Raw genomic sequence first — 25,077 nt, forward strand, 5'->3', positions numbered from 1 at the left:
GGTACACCACGCTGATATTCTTCCCACAAACTCTACAACTTTAGTGTAATCATGAGAAAGCAGCAGATAAATGAAAATTGAGGGACATTAAAAAGTGTCAATGTATGAAAAGCAAGGAAAGAATAAGAGACTGTCACAGAAGGTTGTCATAGAAGATTGAGGGGATAGGACAACTAAATACAATATAGTGTCTTGGATTTGATCTTTGAACAGAAGGAGGACATTAGTTAGAAAACTAGGGAAATTATAGTAAAGTCTGTAGTTTAGTTAATATATTGTACTAATGTTAATTTATTATGTTTGAACATTGTACTAGACTTATATATATAAGATTATATAAGGTGTTGACTTGGGGGAAGCTGGGTGAAGGGTATACAGGAACTCTGTATTAGCAACTTTTCTGAAGTTCCAAAATTGTTTCAAAATTAATAAGGCTTTTGAAAACAGGCTTATGAGTACTTTTTTAAAACCATCAAATTTTAATTTTTTTTCTGGAAATAATTTGCATTGCTTTACATTCATTTACTTAACACACCCTGAACCAAATTCATGATCTTCCTCTGTCTCTCTTCCAAACCTGCTCCTCTCCTGTGCCCCTGTCTCTGTAAATGGCACCACCACGTTCTCTCTCAGTTGTCCAACTAGGAAACAGAGTCATCCTTGACTTTTCCTTCTCCCTTGCTTTGTGTTTATCTTTTATTTTTGTTTTTGAGAGAGCATGTGTGTGTGCATGCAAGCAGGGGAGGGGCAGAGAGAGAGGGAGCCCCTCTTGTGAGATCATGACCTGAGCCGAAGTCTGATGCTTAACCGACTGGGCCACCCAGGAGCCCCTAAAAGTAAAGTCTTAAAAAAAAGAAAAAAAGACACCTGGGGGATGAGGTACTTAGGGAGGTGGACACCAAAAGAGGCAAGAAGGAAATGTTGCATAAATGCGGACAGGATAGCAGCAGAGTGAAGGAGGATGATTTTGGAAGAGATGGCATAAGAATATATAAAATTGACCCATATTGGTTCTTAAAAGACACTAAGCTATTGATGATTGGAAATTAATAGGAATTAATTTTGCTCATTAACCTATTCATATAGCAGCCTGTTAAGCATTTCCTACAGTATTTGGGAATCCAAAGGCTTTCTAAAACTTTGTTTGCTGGATATTTACACTCTTACTGCTGCTACTAATATGAAACCATGACAAAGATACATATGGACCTAATTCTTTTTGTAATATTTATTTTATTTTATTTTTTGTCATATTTTTAAAAGAAAATTCAATCAAAAGGATTATCTGACTTTCTGTTTGAAATGAGAGACAGCAGTTGAGCAGCACAACTGAAGATAGAATTTCATTTAGTCATGAAGCATAAAGAATCTTGCTCTTGAAATCAATTCATTTATTCATTCATGCATGTATTCTTTCATTCTTTCAATAAAAAGTTATTGAGTCATGTATTTATTAAAAGATTTAATCTAAGGTACTTGAAGAATAAGTAGAAGTTAGCAAAACAAAAACATGAAGTTATATGATAAAAATACAAATAATGTCATTCCCTTCCTTAAAACTTCCTATGGCTTCCCATTGCACTTAGAGTAAAACTTACACTTACTTCCACAGCCAAAAGTCCCTGCATGATTGGACCTCTATGTCTCCTACTTCGTCTACCACTTCCACTTGCCTTTCTGTTTCTTAATTGTACATACCAAGGTATTTCTGACTTTTTAAAAAAAGTTTGTTATTATTATTATTATGTTTTTTTGAGAGCGAGAGAGTGGGAGGGTCAGAGAGAGAGAGAATCCAAGTTGGTTCTGCACTGTCAGGTCAGAGCCTGACACAGGGCTTGAACTCATGAACTGTGAGATCATGACCTGAGCCGAAACCAAGAATCAGATGCTTAACTGAGTCACCCAGGAGCCCCTATTTGTCACCTTAAAGCTTTGTCTCTTACATACTGGAATGCATCTGATATGATTCCTTCATTTTTTTTTCTTTAAATCATTGGTAATCAAGCTTCAGACAATGAAGTATGATCTCCTCCTTAATTCTTCTGTCTGCACAAAATGTTCTGTCTTCCTATTCCCCTATCTTAAGTCAAATGTCACTCTCTAGAGATGCCCTCCCTGACAACTTTATCTAAGTAGACACTTTTCTCCACAGTAACTTATCACTACCTGCACTTATCTTGTTCATTTATTTGTTTGCTTGTTCTTTTCTGCCTTCCTTCATTAGCATGCGAGGTCCATGAAAGCAAGGACTTTGTCCTGTTCACTCCTATATCTCCAGTCCCTAGAAGAGTGTCTGACACATTATGGGCATTCAATAAATAATGTTTACCCTGAAGGATAAGATTTATATTTGAAATTTTTTTATATTTGAAATATTAAGCTCACTAGTACAAAGTTGGTGCTCAACAAAATTAAATTCCTTTCCAATACATAGATGAGACTAATCAATTCAGCCCCCTGATCAGCAAATATCTCACACGTATGTTGAAGATGTTGAAGATGTTGCATACTATTAAAAAAAAAAACACATAGTAAAGGAATAATGACAGTGGGTGGGATATTCTCTCATTGCTCCTCCTAATCCACTCTTCACTCTGCCACTGTGTTCTGTGTCCCTGGAACACAGATCTTTAGTGCTACTTCAAAGGGTTTCCTTATTCTCTGGCATCTGGCTGGATTTGGTCAATGAAAGTTACCCCTGGGAGCTCAGAAAAGTAAAAGAGTGAAGTTTTCCTGACTGAGTTCCTTTACTGATGTCTTCGAGTTCCTTTTCGGCAGCCCTCTCCCATAGTTCTCTCCAGACAGTGGTCACTGTTCCTTCCTGCTGGGGATGTTACATGCCTTGTTGGTTTCCCTGAACCCTGAACAGTGTCCACACTGTTGCAAACAGCCCTTCATGAAAATTTCCTCAATGACAGAGTAGTGCCATCTCTCAAAATGGAACACCCGTCTATCTCCTGTTAGAACTCCAATACTGGCAGAATAAGAAAAAGCGGGCAGAATTAAAACATGGCCTTCAGCAACACAAAAGCAACAAAGGTAAAAGGAGCCATGGAGTGACAAGCACATATCGTGGCCCCAAATGTGCATGTTCTGCCACCTTCCACTTTTGTGTCTTTGGATCACTAGTGTCTGAGGTTGTGTTCTCTAGAAGTAGATGCTGAAAAGAGTTAGGGGTTCAAGGGATCACCACTAATGAAAGGAAGGGGGAGAAAGCAGGATTAGGCAAAAGGTGAAGTCAAACTACAGTGCAGCTCTACATAGCTTCAGTTAACCCAACAGGGAGCTCTGGAGTGAGGAATGCCTGTCAGAGTGTCTCAATTGGGCTGAAATGCCTCGCACCTTTGTACTCTCTTGTCATTTATCCACTAGATTCGCCAGATCATGCAGGAAGGGGTGATCTTGGGTAAGGTGGCTCTCTGCAGCTGAGACAGACCTTGAAGTCGTTGTCTGCCAGAGCCTACCTGCTACCTGTACTCCCTGCAGGTGAGTAGAAGGTCTTACCTTAAAGAGAGAATATGGAAGGGCCGTCTCTATGTCTTCCACAGCAGTCTGAATCTTAATCTTTCTTGGGCCTATCTCTCATTGCACATCTATCTACCATGGTAACTGTTTTCAAAGGCTTTGTTCTAGTACCCTCTCCCTAGTAAAAACTATCCCAGCTTAATTAGTTCAGCTTATCCCATGTAACTTCTAATCAAGTTTCTCTATCTTACGTATTTATAGAGTAACAGGCAGCTGGGTAAAGAAAATATGTTCCCATTTTAGGAAATCTGATGTACTAAGAGACAAGATAGTATATTATCAGATTATATAGTATCAGAGACATATAGTATTTCTGATTATATAGTATCAGAAATAACATCACCAAGCAGAAGCACAGCATTCATGATTTTGTCTTTGTATTGTCATGGAAAGGGTTGCTCTGTGATATTAGCTCTAAGATACTGAACATGTGTGGCTTTGATGATTCATTCTTTAGCTTTATACAGTAAGTACTCTTATCTCCTGTATCGTCTCTGAAGAATGCCATAGTTCTTCCAAATCAGTATTTCTGACTGAGTGTTACCATGAAATCTTCCTCAGCAGCAGTATTATATTTTATTTTTTAATTTAAATTAAAATTTTTTTTTAATTTATTTTAATTTTATTTAAATCAAAGAAAGTTAATAGTGTAGTAATGGTTTCAGGAGTAGAATTTAGTGATTCATCACTTACATACAACACCCAGTCCTCATCCCAACAAGTGCCTGCCTTAATGACTATCACCCATTTGCCCATCCCCCCAACCAACACCCCTCCAGCAACCCTCAGTTTGTTCTCTATTAGTTAACAGTCTCTTATGGTTTGCCTCCTTCTCTGTTTGCAACTTATTTTTCCTTCCCTTCCTGTATGTTCATCTGTTTTGTTTCTTAAATTCCACATATGAGTGAAATCATATGATATTTATCTTTCTATGACTTATTTCACTTTACATAATACACTCCATTTCCATCCACGTTGTTGCAAATGGCAAGATCTCATTCTTTTTGATTGCTGAGTAGTATTCCATTGTGTATGTGTTTATATATATGTATGTATATATATTGCAACTTATGATATTTATTTTTTTAATTTTTAAAAAATTTTTTAAAATTTACATCCAAATTAGCATATAGTGCAACAACGATTTCAGGAGTAGATTCCTTAATGCCCCTTACCCATTTAGCCCATCCCACCTCCCACAACCCCTCCAGTAACCCTCAGTTTACTCTTCATATTTATGAGTCTCTTCTGTTTTGTCCCCCCTCCCTGTTTTTATATTATTTTTGTTTCCCTTCCCTTATGTTCATCTGTTTTTTCTCTTAAAGTCCTCATGTGAGTGAAGTCATATGATTTTTGTCTTTCTCTGGCTGACTAATTTTACTTAGCATAATACCCTCCAGTTCCATCCACATAATTGCAAATGGCAAGATTTCATTCTTTTTGATTGCCGAGTAATACTCCATTGTGTATATATACCACATCTTCTTTATCCATTCATCCATACATGGACATTTGGGCTCTTTCCATATTTTGGCCATTGTTGACAGTGCTGCTATAAACATGGGGGTGCATGTGTCCCTTCAAAACAGCACACATGTATCCCTTGGATAAATGCCTAGTAGTGCAATTGCTGGGCCATAGGGTAATTCTATTTTTAGTTTTCTGAGGAACCTCTGTACTGTTTTCCAGAGTGGCTGCACCAGCTTGCATTTCCATATGTATTTATTTTTTTAAAGTGTGTTTATTTTTGAGAGAGAGAGAGAGAGGGAGGGAACCAGTGGGGGAGGGGCAGAGAGAGGAGACAGGATCTGAAGCAAGTTCTGTGCTGACAGCAGAGAGCCCAACCTGGGGCTCAAACTCACAAACAGCGAGAACATGAACCGAGATAAAGTCAATTGCTTAACTGACTGAGCCACCAGAGTGCTCCTCCATTGTGATATACATACATCTTCTTTTATCCATTTGTCAGTCAATGGACATTTGGGCTCTTTCCACAATTTGGCTATTGTTGATAGTGTTGCTATAAACATTGGGGTGTATGTGCCCCTTCAAATCAGCATTTTTGTATCCTTTGGATAAATACCTAGTAGTGCAGTTGCTGTGTTGTAAGGTAGTTCTATTTTTAATTTTTTGAGGAACCTCCATACTGTTTTCCAGAGTGGCTGCACCAATTTGCATTACCACCAGCAGTGCAAAAGAGATCCTCTTTCTCTGCATCCTCGCCAACATCTTTTGCTGCCTGAGTTGTTCATGTTAGCCATTCTGACAGGTGAGGTGGTATCTCATTGTGGTTTTGATTTGTATTTCCCTGATAATGAGTGACGTTGAGCATCTTTTCATGTGTCTGTTAGCCATCTAAATGTCTAGCAGTATTATATTTTAATATTGACCTAACACTTGACCTGAAAAATGCATCAGTGATTAGATAATATATAAATAGCATAATATGATCATCTTTATGGTAAAAATTGATGCTATGGTTTCTTATTTAAAAATTTTTAAACGTTTATTTTTTCAACGCTTATTTATTTTTGGGACAGAGAGAGACAGAGCATGAACGGGGGAGGGGCAGAGAGAGAGGGAGACACAGAATCGGAAACAGGCTCCAGGCTCCGAGCCATCGGCCCAGAGCCCGACGCGGGGCTCGCACTCACGGACCGCAAGATCGTGACCTGGCTGAAGTCGGACGCTTAACCGACTGCGCCACCCAGGCGCCCTAAACGTTTATTTTTAAGAGAGAGACAGTGTGCCAGTGGGAGAGGGGCAGAGAGAGGGAGACACAGAATCTAAAGCAGGCTCCAGGTTCTGAATAGTCAGCACAGAGCCTGATGTGGGGCTTGAACCCACAAACTGTGAGATCATGACCTGAGCTGAAGGTGAATATTTAACCAACTGAGGCAGCCAGGTGCCCTGATGCTTTGGTTTCTGTAAACCAAATGTTCTTATCTCTTTCACGTACCACATCTACACTTGGGTCTGTTAGAGATGGTTGACATTATGCTACCACATTTCAGATATCTTGTTAAATTATATTTAAGTGATGATCTGAAAATACAGTGATATAATCTGAGTATATTATATAGTAAGAAAGTAGGAACATTTCTAGTAGAAAAAAATCTCCAGGCTAGTATCTTAGGCAAGAATTTTCTCCTGTTTTTCTTGACTCACATTTCCTTAAAGCCAATCAATAGGCAATTTAAATTTAGCTGGGTTCCTAACTTAAAACAAAATAAGCATGTGACTCTTAATCTTGGGGTTGTGAGTTCAAGTCCCATACTGGGTGTAGAGATTGCTTAAAATTAAAAAAAAAAAAAGTCTTAGAAAACAAAATTAAAGTAATTAGTTCACAATTTAGCTGTAATGTCTTTAATGTTGAATACAAAAAGTATAAATAATTTTAATAAATATTCTTGATTTGATATTATAAATTATGCAAATAATTCTGTGCCAAATTTTGAAGCTGAAGAGTTAACCCTTCTTTACATGTCTTTGACAAGTTTCTAGACTTGTAAAAGTTTTCAAGAAACTAACCTAAAGCTTTTTGGGTGTGCATGTATATAACTATGCAGTGTTCTGATTGCAAGCCAAATGATCCTCAAATTTATGCTGTATCAGATTCTTTCTAAAGATGTAAAAATCTTTGATCTGACACAGGCGGCTTCTTACTAAAGTTTGTTTTTGGAAAACGAACAAAAAACACTGTTTTTGTTTTGTTTTGTTTTAGGATCCTGAAATAAAAGCCCTTCACCTTAGCTTGCTCAGGTGCTAGATATTTATTTATGTCAAGCACTAGAGGGAAGTGTGGTGTCACACAACTGCTATATTCTGCAAACCATGTACACTGTGGCATGCCCAAATATAGAGAAGAGGTACAGCAAAGAAGGACTTAGAAAAATACTTTCTCAAGATTGAAGTAGACAGGTGTGGTTTCCCCAGATCTACTGAGATCTAGTGTTTTACATAGAAAGTCCCAATATAGGGCTTTGATCCTTTTTAAGCAGCAATAACATTCAAATAACTGATTTTCATAGCTTTATTGTTATTTTACAACAAGATATGCCCCTGATTTTTTTGTTTATTTATTTTTGCTATGTCCCTGATTTAAAAAAAAAAAGGCAAATAAAGTACAAAGAAAAAGTGAACACAACTTGGAATCATACTATATGTTCTCACTGTATGGGGGAGGATTCTTGTAGATATCTCTCTCCAGTGACAGAAATATGCAATTTTATTTTATTTAAAAATTTTTTAAACATTTATTCATTTTTGAGAGACAGAGAGAGACAGAGCACCAGCCGGGGGGGGGGGGCGCGGGGGGGCAGAGAGAGAGGGTGACACAGAATCTGAAGCCGGCTCCAGGCTCTGAGCCATCAGCACAGAACTCGATGAGGGGCTCAAACTCACAAACCATGAGATCATGACCTCAGCTGAGCTTTTTTTTAAAAAAAAAAAAAAAAGCTGGGTCATGACCTTAGCTTAACTGACTGAGCCACCCTGGTGCCCCAGAAATATGCAATTTTAAATACATGGAATAATACTGTACTTGTTGTGTCTGGAATAGTTTTGTTTCAGATGGTAATAGACATCTTTCTGTTGTGGCAAAGTATAGTGTATGAATAGGGGGAGTCAAGTGTCTAGATTTAAATTTCTTCTCCACTCACTGTGTGGCTATCAGCAAGTGATTTAATCTATCTCTGTGTACCTCAGTTACCTCATATGCAAAATGGGGATGATAATATTACCTACCTTAGACAGTTGATGTGGGAGTTAAATCATACAATTGTTTAAGACAATACCTGGAACATATGAAGTACTTACCACATTTTAACTAGTTTTCTTCTTATTATTTTTATTTTATTACTTTTTTTTTTTAAATTTTAATGTTTATTTTTGAGAGAGAGAGACGGAGAGAGACAGAGCATGAGCAGGCAAGGGGCAGACACAGATGGAGACACAGAATCTGAAGCAGGCTCCAGGCTTGAGCTGTCAGCACGCAGCCTGATGTGCAACTTGAACTCACAAGCTATGAGATCATGACCTGAGCTGAAGTCGGACGCTTAACCAACTGAGCCACCCAGGCTCCCCTCTTCGTTTTTTTTTTTTTTAATGTTTATTTATTTATTTTGAGAGAGAGTACACACGCACCAGGGAGGAGCAGAGAAAGAGGGAGAGAGAGAATCCCAAGCAGGTTCTGCACTGTCAGCACAGAGCCCAACATGGGGCTCGCTCAAACCTACAAAATGTGAGATCATGACCTGAAAAGAAATCAAGAGTCAGACGTTTTACCAACTGAGCCACCCAGGTGCCCCAATTAACTATTACTCTTACAATTTTCAACTTCATAGTAACACTGAAGGTTTTTAAAATATGAAAGTGGGACTTTTTTCAAATAACCTTCATCATATTTCAAAACCATGCTTTTAATATAAATTATTACTGCTTCTACCTATAACTATATACTTTCTCCATTGATGTTGGTATTTGCATGAGACAAATACTCAGTTTGCATTTATTGATTGATCTACCTGAAGACTTTAACAGAAATAGATGAATTCTAAAACAGGTTTAAGAACTGTCCTGTTGAATGCAAGGTACCTTTAAGTCAGATGGTTTTACACAGGTCACTTTTACAATCCATGAGTCCAACTAAAAATCTGTTAATTATTAAACCATTATGTATTATCTGGAGACCTGACACTGCAGATTGTGAACAGACAGCATTTGTCCCTCAAGTTAAATCTAAACACCAATTGAAAAATGTAATTATCAAGAGATTTAAAAAAAAAAAAAAACCTTTTTGTCTTAAATTTAGTAGAGAAAGTGGGATATCTCTTGTTTTGACTGGCATAAACAGGTCTATGGCCGAAACAATTGGTTTAAACCTTGTTTGAGATTCCTGCTTGTTTTAGCATGGCGGCGCTTGGAGTTCACAGAACTCTCCTTTTGGTAATTTCTCTGACAAAGTGTCTGGAGGGCACAAAACTGCTGGCAGACTTTAAAAAATGTGGTGACTTGGAATGTGAAAGTAAGTTTGTTTTTCTTTTTTGCCTTCTTTTCCTCTTAAACTGAGGTTCTGAAATGACATAATATGTTATTGTGGGCATGTATGATAGAAGTAAGCATTAATATCATTGAGAAATATTTGCAGCTATAAAATATACTTCACTAAAAAAAGAAAATGCTAGAAGCAAAGCATTTTGTAATAGTTTTTAATATAAATATATCAAGGGGCAAAGATCAGCCTGATATATAAATATATCGGAAATTATAAAGATATTAATCCAGGCCTCAAAAACAAACAAATCAGCACTTTTCCTAGTTTTTAAGATAGCTATAATTGATTTGTATTGATTTGTATTATTGTCTAAACTTTATCAAACAATCATTTCTGTGTTCATTTATTATGTAAAAATATTAAAATCAGTGTTAGGAATGCATAATTTTATTTATATCCTTGAACATTAAATTTCTCCTTTCTTTTACAAAGAAAAATTAATTTTCATTTTACTGGTTAAGAAGTTATTTTCTGTTATTAGCATTATGGTGCAAAAGGAATAGTATCACAATATATTACAATTGTTTTACATATATTCTATCTCTCCAGTATGTGAGAATTATTTTTAATTTGCAATATGTAAATTAAAAATCCAAAATATTATTAGTAGAAATGTAAATAATTTATAAGTAAATTTTTATGAGTACACATTTTCCTTAATCATTTGGATATGCAATTTGATATATAGAGATTTACTAGATGATGTTTTATAACAATAATAATCTTTCTTTCCTTCTTTATTCTTCATCTTAGTTTCCTTAGGGCCAGACACCAAACATAGAAAGGAACATTCAAATTCATAGTAATTTATAACATTATTTTAACTTTAATTGTATGACTTAATCAAAATGTTTTACATATGTTAGTATAATTATAATAGGTAATATGTATATTACTTTATGTATTGAAGGGCTAGATCTAGTATATGGGGTTATGACCATTCATAATTATTGAGTGCCTATTATTTGTTGGGTCTGGGGGGGTAGGAGTGTATACCTAACAATAAAATGAAATGTCAGATAAATTTCTTGCCCTCCAGGAATTTTCATTCTAGTGACAGGTCAACATGAAAAAGTAAATATCAATACAGCATAAGAATAATAGGTAATATTGAAGTTCAGAGAAGGGCAGAACAGGCTGGACCAATTCAGGATGTCTCATAGAAGAAGTAGAATATGAGTTGACCATGAAGAGAGACTGAAGAGTTTCTGAAGGAAAGAGCAGAAAGAAAAAGCTCAGAATATGGAAGGCAGATGTTGCAGTGCAAATAACCTCAGTGCAAATCTGGCTCCACCATTTATCAAGTGTGCAACCAACTTTATAAGGTTTAAAGGATCATTTTTTAGATCGATACAAGATTATTGACCTTATAGGTCTGTTTTGAGGATTCAATAAAATAAAGATATGAAAGAGCTATCATAATGCCTGGAATATACTGTAGTCCCCTTTACCCATGGGTCACTTTCCATGGTTCTAGTTACCTGCGGTCAACCATGGCCCAGAAGCGGATGATCTTGCTTCTGACATACAGTCAGAATGTCAATAGTAGCCTAATGCTATGTCACAGTGCTTACCTCATGTACCTCACTTTATCTCATTTTATTTAGTCATTCTATCATCTCACATCATTGCAAGAAGAGTAAGTACAGTAAAATAAGATATTTTGAGAAAGAGATCACATCACATAACTTTTATTTTATTAAAAAAATTTTTTTAAATGTTTATTTTTGTGAGAGAGAGAACAGGGGAAGGGCAGAGAGCGAGAGAGAGAGACACAGAGTCTGAAGCAGACTCCAGGCACCGAGCTGTCAGCACAGAGCCCAATGCGGGGCTCAAACTCATGATTGTGAGATCATGACCTGAGCTGCAGTTGGACACTTAACCGACTGAGTCACCCAGATGCCCCAGCATCACATAATTGTATTATAGTATATTGTTATAACTGTTCAATTTTACTATTAGTTATTGTTTTTAATCTCTTACTGTACCTAATTTATAAATTAAACTTTATTATATGTATGTATACATAGGGAAAAACATAGTATGTAGGTTTGGCCCTATCTGTGGTTTCAGACACAGAGGTCTTGGAATGTATCTCCCTCAAATAAGGGGGACTAACTACTGTAGTAGGTACCAGGAAGAAAACGAATTATCTTTACCTTTCCTTCCTGACAAGATGGTAATAACATATTCCAGGGACAATGGACAGATGAACTTGACTATAAAGGAATAAGAGGAAGTCATTTTAAATAAGGAAGAGGAGCAGGTTATGGATAGCCTTGGACACCAAGCCAAAGAGCTTAGAATTTATTCTGTGTGCAGTGGGAAGTCAATGTAGGTTTTTGAGGTGATAAATGATATGAAGCAATTAGCATTTGGAAATATATAGGATATACTGGAGGAGGGCAAGATGGGAGGGAGATAAATAACATTTTAATTTAAATTGTGTGTTTTTCTTCACATGTTTACATAGCTTTAATAAGCAGAGTCTTAGCCATGAGAGATTACAGAGGACCTGACTGCCGATACCTGAACTTCACTAAGGGAGAAGAGATATCTGTTTATGTTAAACTTGCAGGAGAAAGGGAAGATTTGTGGGCAGGAAGTGTAAGTATCTAGTCTTAAAAACTGAATGTAGAGTAAATGACTAGCTTGCACAGAAAAGCTGCTTTTCATCTCTAAAGGAACTTTAATAATTTCAAAGCACTTTAACTATATAACATATATGTAATATATATTTAAAATATTTATTGGGGCGCCTGGGTGGCGCAGTCAGTTAAGCGTCCGACTTCAGCCAGGTCACGATCTCGCGGTCCGTGAGTTCGAGCCCCGCGTCGGGCTCTGGGCTGATGGCTCAGAGACTGGAGCCTGTTTCTGATTCTGTGTCTCCCTCTGTCTCTGCCCCTCCCCCGTTCATGCTCTGTCTCTCTCTGTCCCAAAAATAAATAAACGTTGAAAAAAAAATTAAAAAAAATATTTATTAATTTAAATATTTAACACATTTAAACAAACGAAAAATGGTCATGTTCAGTCTTGGTTTCAGAATTTCTATAAAAGTAGTGTTTTGGGAAGGCAGTTTGGTTGGGATAGAGAACTTAAGAGTGCCTTGAAATTATTTTTATGTAGCATGAATAGTTTCTGAACTTAGGTTTTATATTTACTTGGAGAATAAAATTACTTTAAAAGTGCCAGCGGAGATTATGGGACATCTAGGCAACACCAACAATAATGAAAAGATGCTATGGTAAGCAATTTTACTCCCAAGCTGAACAAGCATGACCCACCTGATGCACACATCATTTCCATTTTTTTTTTAAACATTTATTTATTTTTGAGACAGAGAGAGACAGAGCATGAACGGGGGAGGGTCAGAAAGAGGGAGACACAGAATCGGAAGCAGGCTCCAGGCTCTGAGCTGTCAGCCCAGAGCCCAACGCGGGGCTCGAACTCACGGACTGCGAGATCGTGACCTGAGCTGAAGTTGGACGCTTAACCGACTGAGCCACCCAGGCGCCCCCATCATTTCCATTTTGAATATGCATCAGATTTCTCTGTTGTGTAGCCTTTGTGATCACTATTTGAAGGAGAAGATTCTACTTGGATCTATCCTGCTTTTTTAGCAGCAGGGGCTGTATGACTGAACGGCTGACTCTCAATGGCCAGAATTATTTGGCTTCTGTAGTTCCCAAGATTCCTTACTGCTATAGTCCTTTAAATATGCCAGTGTATGTCTTTGAACACATTAGAGGCAACCAATGCAGCTGTAAGAAAAATGACACAGTAGGTATCATAAGAGAAAAAGAAAGCATTCTTTCTTGCTTACTATGTATGAGAATGATGGTTCCACACAAAAGTGGCATGCATGTGTAGAGCCAGGGTGAAGTTTCAAGCATACTTAGTTTTGTGCATTAGGTGATTAACCCAGGCAGGCAGCTGTTTAAGAGACCACACTATGGAATTCACCCACAGACTGTCAGTTTCCAAACAGCTGCCGCAACTGCAGAGCTGGAGAATCACAGTTGAGATGTAATGGTGCTGGATGAAAGGACCAAAACACGTTTCAACTTTGCCTGGGATAGGAAATGGGCTAAGAGTGCTGAAACCTTCACTCTCAGGGGACATCCTACATGTAATTAAACTGGATTAAGAAGATCTCTGCTACCAAGGTAGCCCCAGAAAAGTTTTATGGAACCAAATCCTCCCTGGAGGACTTACAGATCTTTGCTGTATTGATGAATCCATCTTGGCCCTTCAGAGTTAAACATCTTACTTGATTCTGTTGTCCTAAAAAATGCTGAATATGTCACAGCTCCATCTAACTTGGCTACTGCCACCATTCTTCTGCCTTTTGATAGCCCATGTTTACTAGTGTAAATCTGTGGTCCACCTGGGTAAGGAAGGTCATTAACAAACATAAAAAGGAAGAAAATGAGTATGTAGGATGGTTTTCCCTCTGAAGTTTAAAAAAGTGACATTGTACAACTTGACTCTTTGTTCCCTCAAATTAATACTATTGTTTTGAATAACAGGCATATCTGGCTGGCTCAGTTAGTAAAGCAGGTGACTCTTGGTCTTGGGGGCTGTAAATCTGAGTCCCACATAGGGTGTAGAGATTACTTAAAAACAAAATCTTTTTTAAATGAAAGAGATAGAGGGAGAAAGAGAGAGAGAGAGAAATGGGGAAGGGCAGAGAGAGAGAGAGGAAAAGAATCCCAAGCAGGCTCTGCACTGTCAGCACAGAGCTTTACGTGGGGCTTGATCCCATGAATTGTGAGATCGTGACCTGAGTTGAAATCAAGAGTCAGACACAGGGTATTCACTTTTGAATGCCACTTCTGTGTAAAGAGAGCTCCCATGGTATTCTTACTTTCTGATCTTATACTCTAGTAAACTTTTGCCTGCTGCTCACTTAAAAAAAAAAAAAAAAAGACAGACGTTTAAGCAGACTGAGCCACCTAGGCACCCCTAAAAAGAAAATCTTAAAAAAAAAAGGGGGGGGGGAGCGCCTGGGTGGCGCAGTTAAGCGTCCAACTTCAGCCAGGTCACGATCTCGCGGTCCGTGAGTTCGAGCCCCCCGTCAGGCTCTGGGCTGATGGCTCAGAGCCTGGAGCCTGTTTCCGATTCTGTGTCTCCCTATCTCTCTCTGCCCCTCCCCCGTTCATGCTCTGTCTCTCTCTGTCCCAAAAATAAATAAACGTTGGGAAAAAATTAAAAAAAAAAAAAGGAATATGATTTCACTTTCTTTTAGACAGCAAATGAAAGCCAATTAATGTTTGTGATTTAATATAGATGAAAGCCAAGGACATGGGACAAAATTAGGCCCAATAATTATTACTGCTTTGATAACTCTTCCTTGTTAATCTTCATTCTTCATTTTGGTAGAAAGGAAAGGACTTTGGATATTTTCCCAGAGACGCAGTCCAGACTGAAGAGGTGTTCATATCTGAGGAAGTTCAGATATCAACTAAAGTGAGTATTAAATAACATTTCAGTTGTTAATTGCATTTAAATTTTCTTGGCTAAAATAGTTTTCTGTAGTATAAGTGTCTATTGGTTAACTATCTTGTATAGTGAATACATAAAATGGTTTGGGAACTCACTCTAAGAATAGTTTGAATATGTGAATAAAATTAGGTTAAGACAAAGTTGATGACAGGCATATTGCTTTCTGAAAAACTGACAGGCAGTAGAGTGTAGTAGTGAAGAACATAGATTCTGGAAGTAGACTGAGTTCAAAGCCTGACTATGGCTTTGTATGCCTTAATTTTCTCATCTGTATAATAAAGATAATGATTATATTATGGTGCTACTTCACAAATTTATGGGGAAAGATGAACATAGGTAAAGTATATAGAACAGCATTTAGTAAGTGCTATATAAGTATTAGATATTATTACTAATGTTATTATCCTACTGGGACAAAATTTATTTCCCATCACTCCCTCTGGGTCTTATATCTGTGCAACCTCTTTTGCTATTGAGTTTTAAGTGAGCTCGATAATGTTGGATTTGATAATGTTGGGCTTGATAATGAGAAAGGGAATCAGAAGGTGACTTTTCACTTAATTTTAAAAATATTTATTTATTTATTTATTATTTATTTAAATTTTTATTTTCAGTTATTTTGAGAGAGAGAGAGAGAGAGAGAGAGAGAGAGAGAGAGAGCACAAGCTGGGGAGAGACAGAGAAAGAGAAAGAGAGAGAGAATCCCAAGCAGACTTCTCACTCTTAATCACAAACCATGAGATCGTGGCCAGAGCTAAAATCAAGAGTCAATGCCCAACTGACTGAGCCACCCAGGTGCCCCCAGAAGGTGACTTTTCAATATATGAGTCTGATTAGCCCATTTAATTCAGATTCTAGGCTAAGGCAACTCACCTTAAATAAAGTCAGTGTGAAGTGAGTCAGCCTAGTCATGCAAACTGTCTATTATGTGGCTCTTTCCCAGCATAAATTCTGGGATTAACAGTCAATTTACTGTATAATTTCTGGTACTGTCAATTTTCGTTTTTGTTTTTAAAGACAGAATTCTTATTTATTTATTTATTTAAAAGTAGACTCCATGCCCAATGTGGGGCTTGAACTTATGGCGCTGAGCTCAAGAGTCACATTCTCTGCTGACTGAGCCAGCCAGGTATCCCTGATACTGTCAGTTTTATCTCCAAAATATATATGGAGTATATTGTCTACTCCATATAGACTGGAGTAGTCTATATATGGCTGTCCCCATAGCCCTAATCCAAGGCCTCATCATTTCTTTTTTTTTTTTTAATATGAAATTTGTTGTCAAATTGGTTTCTATAAAACACCCAGTGCTCATCCCAACAGGTGCCCTCTTCAGTGCCCATCACCCAGTTTCTCCTCCTTCCCACCCCCCATCAACCCTCAGTTTACTCTCAGTTTTTAAGAGTCTCTTATGGTTTGGCTCCCTCCCTCTCTTTTTTTTTTCTTGCCCCTCCCCCATGGTCTTCTGTTAAGTTTCTTGGGATCCACATAAGAGTGAAAACATGGTATTTGTCTTTCTCTGTATGACTTATTTCACTTAGCATAACACTCTCCAGTTCTATCCACGTTGCTACAAAAGGCCATATTTCATTCTTTCTCATTTCATGTAGTATTCCATTGTGTATATAAACCACAATTTCCTTATCCATTCATCAGTTGATGGACATTTAGGCTCTTTCCATAATTAGGCTATTGTTGAAAGTGCTGCTATAAACATTGGGGTACAAGTGCCCCTATGCATCAGCACTCCTGTATCCCTTGGGTAAATTCCTAGCAGTGCTATTGCTGGGTCATAGGGTAGCTTGATTAGAATACTATACTGTGTGCCTGGGTGGCTCAGTCAGTAAGGTTTCCAATTCTTGGTTTGGGCCTCAGGTCATGACCTTCGGTTTTGTGGGTTTGATCCCCAGATCTGGCTCTATGCTGGTGGTGTGGAGCCTGCTTGGGACTCTCTCTCTCTCTCTCTCTCTCTCTCTTTCTCTCTCTTTCTGCCCCTCCCTTGCTCATGCTGTCTCTGTCTCTCTCAAAAAATAAATATATACTTAAAATACAAAAAATAAATATATACTTAAAAAATTAAAAAAAAATACTACAATAGGGGCGCCTAGGTGGCTCAGTCAGTTGAGCATCTGACTCTTGATCTCAGCTCAGGTCTTGATCTCAGGGTTGTAAGTTCAAGCCCCGAATTGGACTCTGTGCTGAGCATGAAGCCTATTAAAAAAACAAAGAAAATAGAATACTACAATAGCCTTCTAAACGATTTCCTCATCTCTACATTTGCTCTCTTCAAATTCATTCTCCAAAAAGGAACGGAGCAATGGATCTCATAAGAACAAAAACCAACCCCCCCCCCAAAAAAAAAAATCAGATGCCATTCCTTTGCTTTACAGCCATTTAATGGCTTTCTATTGAACCTAGAATCAAGCCCTGACTCCTCACCCTGGCCCTACTTGAGCTGCTCCTGCTCTCCCCTCGCTCACTATGCCCCAGGCCACACTCACCTATTGACTGTTCTTAGAACATGCCAAACACTTTCCCAGCCCAGAGACCCAAACAGGCTGTTGCCTTTGTTGAAATTCTTTCCCTCAACTTTTTCACTTGGCTGGTTCTTTCTTATCCTTTATGTCACCACTTAAGCATCAGTGCTTCAGAGAGGCTTTCATGATTCTTGTGGAATTACTGCATCTTAACCACAGATTCCTGTTTATGTCCTCCATAGCACTTACTAGATTTCATAATTACTTTGTTTCCCTTTTGTTTACTGTAGAATTTCAGCATCTAGAACAATGCAGAACACACAGTAAGTATACAGACACCCTACATTCTTAGGTCAAGTTCCCTGGGAACAGACTCTGAGGTAGACCTTTGCACTCACGAGGTTTCCTGGGGAAAACTCAGGAATAGCACCTGTGAGGGATCAAAAGAAAAAGCAGCTTTGGGCAGACAGAGAAGTTGAACTGTGATGTAGTCGCAACAAAGGTCTCAGTTGATTCAAGGAATTCTGAACCTGGGACGGCCTTTCAGAATTGCACTGAATAGAAGCAAGGTGTTGGGCTTTTTCCCCCTTGCATTACTGGGTCATCTGAGGTAGTGTTACTTGGGCTAGGTTAGTTTAGTGTTTACTATAGACAGCTACTATTCCAAGCATTTCATTCATTTAATCCTCACAACACAACACCCCTATAAACTAGGTACTGTCATTATTCTCATTTTACAGATGAGGAAACTGAGGCATAGAAAGGTCATATAATTCACCCAAGATCACAGAGATGAACTTGGCAGGGTCAGTATTTAAACCCAGATGGTTGGTTCCAGAGTCTGTTCTCAAGCACTTACTAGATTGCAGTGCCTAAAACATTGTAAAATGTTAATTTTGAAGTTTACTTTTTAAAAGTTTAAAAGTTCTGAACTGTATTCTCATTTCATAATGATCATATCCAAAGAGCAGCACATATCACTGTTTCATACCATGAGATTAAAAAATAACAATTTTGGGGTCCTTGGCTGGCCCAGTCAGTAGAACACGTGACTCTTGAACTCTGGGTTGTGAGTTCAATCCCCACATTGGGTATGGAGACTATTTAAAATAAAAAAAAAATAGTAGTAATAATAATAACTTAACCATTTTTCTTCTTGATTATTTGGTTGTTCTGTGAGATGAACAAGAGGATTCCCCACCTCAACTGGCTATATAATATCTCAATAAAAGAAGCCTAAATGTTTTAGTGCAATTAAAAAAAATTTTTTTTAATTTACATCCAAATTAGTTAGCATCTAGTGCAACAATGATTTCAGGAGTAGATTCCTTAACGCCCCTTACCCACAACCCCTCTAGTACCCTCTGTTTGTTCTTCATATTTAAGAGTCTCTTCTGTTTTGTCCCCCTCCCTGTTTTTATATTATTTTTGCTTCCCTTCTCTTGTGTTCATCTGTTCTGTGTCTTAAAGTCCTCATATGAGTGAAGTCATATATTTGTCTTTCTCTGACTGACTAATTTCACTTAGTATACTACCCTCTAGTTCCATCCACATAGTTGCAAATGGCAAGATTTCATTCTTTTTGGTTGCCAAGTAATACCCCATTGTACATATATATACCACATCTTCTTTATCCATTCATCCATCGATGGACATTTGGGCTCTTTCCATACTTTGGCTATTGTTGATAGTGCTGCTATAAGCATTGGGGTGCATGTGCCCCTTAGAAACAGCACACCTGAATCCCTTGGATAAATACCTACTAGTGCAATTGCTGGGTCATAGGGTAGTTCTATTTTTAATTCTTTTTTTTTTTTAATTTTTTTTTTCTTTTTTTTTCAACGTTTATTTATTTTTGGGACAGAGAGAGACAGAGCATGAACGGGGGAGGGGCAGAGAGAGAGGGAGACACAGAATCAGAAACAGGCTCCAGGCTCTGAGCCATCCGCCCAGAGCCTGACGCGGGGCTCGAACTCACGGACTGCGAGATCGTGACCTGGCTGAAGTCGGACGCTTAACCAACTGCGCCACCCAGGCGCCCCCTTTTTTTTTTTTTTTAATTTTTTTTTTTTTTTAATTCTTTGAGGAACCTCCATACTGTTTTCCGGAGTGGCTGCATCAATTTGCATTCCCACCAACAATGCAAAAGAGATCCTCTTTCTCTGCATCCTTGCCAACATCTGTTGTTGCCTGAGTTGTTCATGTTAGCCATTCTGACACGTGTGAGGTGGTACCTCATTGTGGTTTTGATTTGAATTTCCCTGATGATGACTGATGTTGAACAGTTTTTCATGTGTCAGTTGGCCATCTGGATGTCTTCTTTGGAGAAGTGTCTATTCATGTCTTCTGCCCATGTCTTCACTGGATTATTTGTTTTTTGGGTGTTGACTTTGATAAGTTCATTATAGATTTTGGATACTAACCCTTTATCTGATGTGTCATTTGCAAATATCTTCTCCCATTCTGTTGGTTACCTTTTAGTTTTCCTGATTGTTTCCTTTGCTGTGCAGAAGATTTTTATTTTGATGAGGTCCCAGTAGTTCATTTTTGCTTTTGTTTCCCTTACCTCTGGAGACATGTTGAGTAAGAAGTTGCTGAGGGCAAGATCAAAGAAGTTTTTGTCTGCTTTCTCCTTTAGTATTGATGGCTTCCTGTCTTACATTTAGGTCTTTCAACCATTTTGAGTTTATATTTGTGTATGGTGTAAGAAAGTGGTCCAGGTTCATATTTCTGCATGTTGCTGTCCAGTTTTCCCAGCACCACTTGCTGAAAAGACTGTCTTCATTCCATTGGATATTCTTTCCTGTTTTGTCAAAGATTAGTTGGCCATACGTTTGTGGGTCCATTTCTGGGTTCTCTATTCTGTTCCATTGATCTGAGTGTCTGTTTTTGTGCCGTACTGCAACTTTTAACCAGGCCTCCATGCTTTACAGTCTCTGGTCTGTCTGAACTGTCATCATGTGCTGTGAAATTCCCGTCTCTTAAATCACCACGCAGCTGAATGTGCCTGTTCAGTGCACTCTTAGGAGAAGCAAGATTTTGTGGACATATATACATTTTCATCAGGAGTTTATTTTCAGAATATGCTCAAAGCCTTGATTTTTCATTTAGGTATATCATCGACCCTGAGCAGTCAGTTGTGATATAAATGTTTGAGGTTAGGAGATCTGATTTTAGTTTATGCTGTGTGTCGAGCTAGTTTTATGGTCTTGGGAAAATCATAGTCATTCATTTTAAATGATTTAGGGAGGAATAAGGAATTTTAGTGTATTTATGTCAATCATAATTTTTTTTCTATTAGGAATCTGATTTTCTTTGTCTTCTTGGAGTAAGCTACACATTTGAAAACGAAGACAGTGATGGCAAAAACATATATCCTTATGAAGAAGATAAAGACCAAAAATTAAGTGTATATGAAAATGATTTTCAGACAGAATCTGGATTTTATTCAACTTCTGAAAGTATTTTGTTGGAAGATCAATTTCCAGCATCGGAGGCTCCTGAAGATATCAGAAGTTCTAGTGAATCAAAAGATTGGGAAGAAGTGGAAGCTGGAAGTCTGGAAGAGGATTCTATTCCTGAAGTGGTTCATATCCCACCATCCTCAACTGTGTCTGAAGTGAAAGGATGGTTTGGATTTGGAAGAGAACAAGCTAAAGGAAAGACTTTTGAATCAGTTGTTGAACCTCTACAAGAAAGTTCATTTCCAAGCAGAAAAGTAGCAGGAAAAGATGAGAATGACCTAGAGAAATTAAATAATGATGAGCCCCAGACAGAACAAAATCAAGAACCAGAATCGGAATTCAATTCAGTGCCAAAGAAACAGTCTGAACTAGGTTCCATCAGTTCTCAAGCCACTGGTTGGTTTGGGGGTGGTTTTACAAGTTATTTAGGTTTTGGAGGTGAGGATACAGGGCTTGAATTATTGCCCGAAGACAGAAGTTCACCACTACAAGATGCTCCTAATTCCATACCATCTGAGGAAGAATCTACAGTTCCATGCACAGAAACATTAACAGAAAAAGAAGACACAATCACCAATGATAGCTCAATTCTCAAACCAAATTGGTTTGATTTTGGTTTTGGTATGCTAGGCTTTGTATATACCAATGAAGATAAAATTATGTCAGATGATGGAAAAAGTGAAGAAGGAAGTGGAGGAGATGAACACGAACATCTTCCAAAAAGTAAATTTGACCCTGAAAAGGAACAAGAAATAAAAACAATAAAAATTATAGAAACTGAAGATCAAGTAGGGAATGAAAGAGTCTTAGAGAAAACAGATGATTCTGATACATTACCATATTTTAAAAATTTCTTATATAATTTTGACAATCCTTGGAACTTCCAGGACATTCCAAAGGAAACAGAATTGCCATCTCCCAAACAGATGCAGGATGAAAATAATGTAGTTGACAATGATGAAACAGAAGAATTTTCAGTTGAAAATTATCAAACAGATAATATGAAAGTTATGATGCTGAAAAGCAGATACAGTCAGTCAGGTTTGTATAAAAATATCAATTATGTAACTTATTTTTTAAACATAATTTATTTTTATAAGTACAAATCAGATTAAAAAAAGCCAGAAATCCATGTTTCTCAGCATATTCAAAAGTCAATAACAATCTTATCAACTACCCTTTTATTAATTTCTGGTTTACTCTGGGAATTAGATCTTAGTATTATAAAATAAAATACCAAGGTAAAAAGAATGATTGGAGATACATAGATATTCCAAGAAGATCTTAAGGTATTTTACAATAAATTTTAATTTTTATCAAAGTAGTATATGTAAACAGGTTTTATATAAATAGTGCTAAGCCTATTTTTTTTCTTTTTATACAGAAGCAACTTGTTGCTTCTGTCCACCTCTACTCTCTCCTCTGTCCCAGGGACAATAATTTTTCTTTCTTTCTTTCTTTCTTTCTTTCTTTCTTTGAAGCAAATTTCTTTTAGTATTTATCTCTATTTTCTAAATAGAATCTTTATATTGTTCTGCTTTGATTAATGTGCACTGACTTTCTATTTTCATTAATGAGGGTTTCTGCTCATTTACATTAACTTTTTAGCTTATTAACACCTTCCCAATATAACTATATTTGAACGGTTTTCTATCAATTCTGGGAGCTAAACAGAAAACTATGGAAAGGGGCAGAGTATCACAGGATACTTCTAGATCTAGCATCTAAGTATTTAGCAATTTCTATGATTAGAAACATGGATTCTACTTTAAGTAAAGAATTATGTAAAATGACTTTCTCACATTTCCATTCTGATGTCTCTCTGATGGACAGATTAGAAACTGCAAATATTGGCCAATAATACAGGAACAACTGAACCTTAGGATGATAGATAACCTTTCATAAGAAGAGATCAACAATGTTGCACACTCAGGAAACACATAATTTCCATTCGAAATGATTGATTTTCTTGAATTTTCAGAAGAACTATATGTTATTTCTTAATAGTCTCCAAAATGTGAGCTCTTAACTGAATTAATACCTTCAACCAGAATGTAGACTTATATTCTTACCCTTTGCTAAATGAGAAATGGGTATGTGTAATGCATGACTAAAAATAGATTGTCAAAGCCTAAAGAGGAAATGATGTTGTTCTACACTTGTTGGATCCTAAAGGAATATTTGTGAAAAAGCAGGTAAGAGTAACTGAGAAGAATAAATGAGACTAAAATAAAGCAAAACAATATCAAAACAATATGAAATAAAGAAGATTTAAAATATAGATATATGAAAATATTTTAAGCATATTTATAAAAACTCCAAGGCATACTGAACATCACTTTAGTAGAATTTATTTATTATTTCATATAGTGATGCTAGGAGAATTTCTTTTTTTTTTTAAATATTTATTTATTTATTTATTTATAAATTTATATCCAAGTTAGTTAGCATATAGTGCAATAATGATTTCAGGAGTAGATTCCAGTGATTCATCCTCTACATATAACACCCAGTGCTCATCCCAGTGTCTTCCTTAATGCCCCCTGCCCATTTAGCCCATTCCCCTAGCCACAACCTCTCCAGCAACCCTGTTTGTTCTCTATATTTCTCTATATTTAAGAGTCTCTTATGTTTTGTCTCCCTCCCTGTTTTTATATTATTTTGGTGAGAATTTCTAAATATGAAAACAGGAGATCAAACGAGAATAGGACATTTATGCAATTACAACTAATTTTGAGGGATTTTATGAAAATATTAGGAAATTCCTTTAAGCTTCTAAAAAAGATAGGTCATTCTATATATATAAAGTAGATTATTCCAAAATATTACGATATTAATTAAATGCAAAACAACCTGGGGTCGTGTAAAATTTATTTATTTTTTTAACCTTCCTTCCTTCCTTCCTTCCTTCCTTCCTTCCTTCCCTCTTTTCGAGAGACAGAGGGCAAGAAGGGGAGGGGCGAAGACAGAGGTAGACAGAATCACAAGTAGGCTCTTCACTGGCAGCACAGAGCCCCATGCGAGGCTCAAACTCATGAAACATAAGACCACGACCTAAGCCGAAGTCAAGAGTTAGACATTCAACTGACTGAGCCACCCAGGTGCCCCTAAAATTTATTTTAAAAAGGTAATACTAAAAGGATTCAGATAAATCCATAGGCCCTACTTTCTGGCTATTGGAGAAACAGCTATAGCAGCCAATATTTTTAGATAATTTCAATAACTCTTTTAGGAAATACCAAGTGGAAACTTGCGTTAATCAGAAAGATTGCATTAAAAAAATGAATCACTGGATCTTAAATCAATATGTATGAAAGGCTGAAACCTGAGATAACCAGATTTACAGAAAAACTAATATACTGATATAGATATTTACAAAACACATAAATTAGGGAAGTTATTTATATTGCAATATTAACTATTTTACAAAAGGACTCCAATTGAACTTATTTAAATGAATTTTCCAAGTATAGCTAAATATAAAACGTTCTTCATTATATTATTTGACTTAAAATTCTGTTTACAAACAATTGTAAGAAAGGCATATCTGTATCTAATGTAAATCCTTCTTAAAAAATGTTTATTTTGAGAGAGAGCGCGTGTGTATGTGTGCATAAGCGTGCACAAGTGGGGGAGGGGCAGAAAGAGTGGGAGAAAATCCCAAGAGGGCTCCTTGCTGTCAGCACTGAGCCCCATTTGGGGCTCAATCTCACTAACCAGGAGATCATGATCTGAGCCAAAATCAAGAGTTGGATGTTTAACCGACTGAGTCACCAAGATTTACACATCTAATGTAAGTCCTAAAGCTTTGGTTTAAGTCATGTGAAAATAATACCCTGAAATTAATTTAATTAATTTAATTAAAAGATATTATGGGAAGTATTCATTTTTCTTAACATATGTATTTATTTTAAATGCAATTAAAACAATATTTTAAAAGAATTTAAACACATACAAGTTTCAGTGTAATTAATAATAGACTAAGCCTTTTTTTTCCCCCTAATGCCATTAAACATCATTGTAGATCACTGAATCCTGCATTTACAACAGT

At 37.0% G+C, this 25,077-nt stretch overlaps 1 protein-coding gene across 1 annotated transcript in view; it reads left to right on the forward strand.

The window, feature by feature from the left end:
* The first annotated feature begins 9,420 nt into the window (after nucleotides 1–9,420).
* The window catches only part of MIA2 (MIA SH3 domain ER export factor 2), a 110,788-nt gene continuing 95,131 nt past the window's right edge, over nucleotides 9,421–25,077 (forward strand). The window contains exons 1-4 of the mRNA XM_047861317.1: nucleotides 9,421–9,550; nucleotides 12,054–12,187; nucleotides 14,963–15,049; nucleotides 20,864–22,067. Coding sequence (XP_047717273.1) covers nucleotides 9,436–9,550; nucleotides 12,054–12,187; nucleotides 14,963–15,049; nucleotides 20,864–22,067 — 1,540 coding nt within the window. The 5' untranslated portion in view covers nucleotides 9,421–9,435. The remainder of the gene's footprint in view (nucleotides 9,551–12,053; nucleotides 12,188–14,962; nucleotides 15,050–20,863; nucleotides 22,068–25,077) is intronic.

This window comes from Prionailurus viverrinus, chromosome B3 (genome assembly GCF_022837055.1).
Source record: "Prionailurus viverrinus isolate Anna chromosome B3, UM_Priviv_1.0, whole genome shotgun sequence".
In the NCBI taxonomy this organism is placed as follows: domain Eukaryota; kingdom Metazoa; phylum Chordata; class Mammalia; order Carnivora; family Felidae; genus Prionailurus; species Prionailurus viverrinus.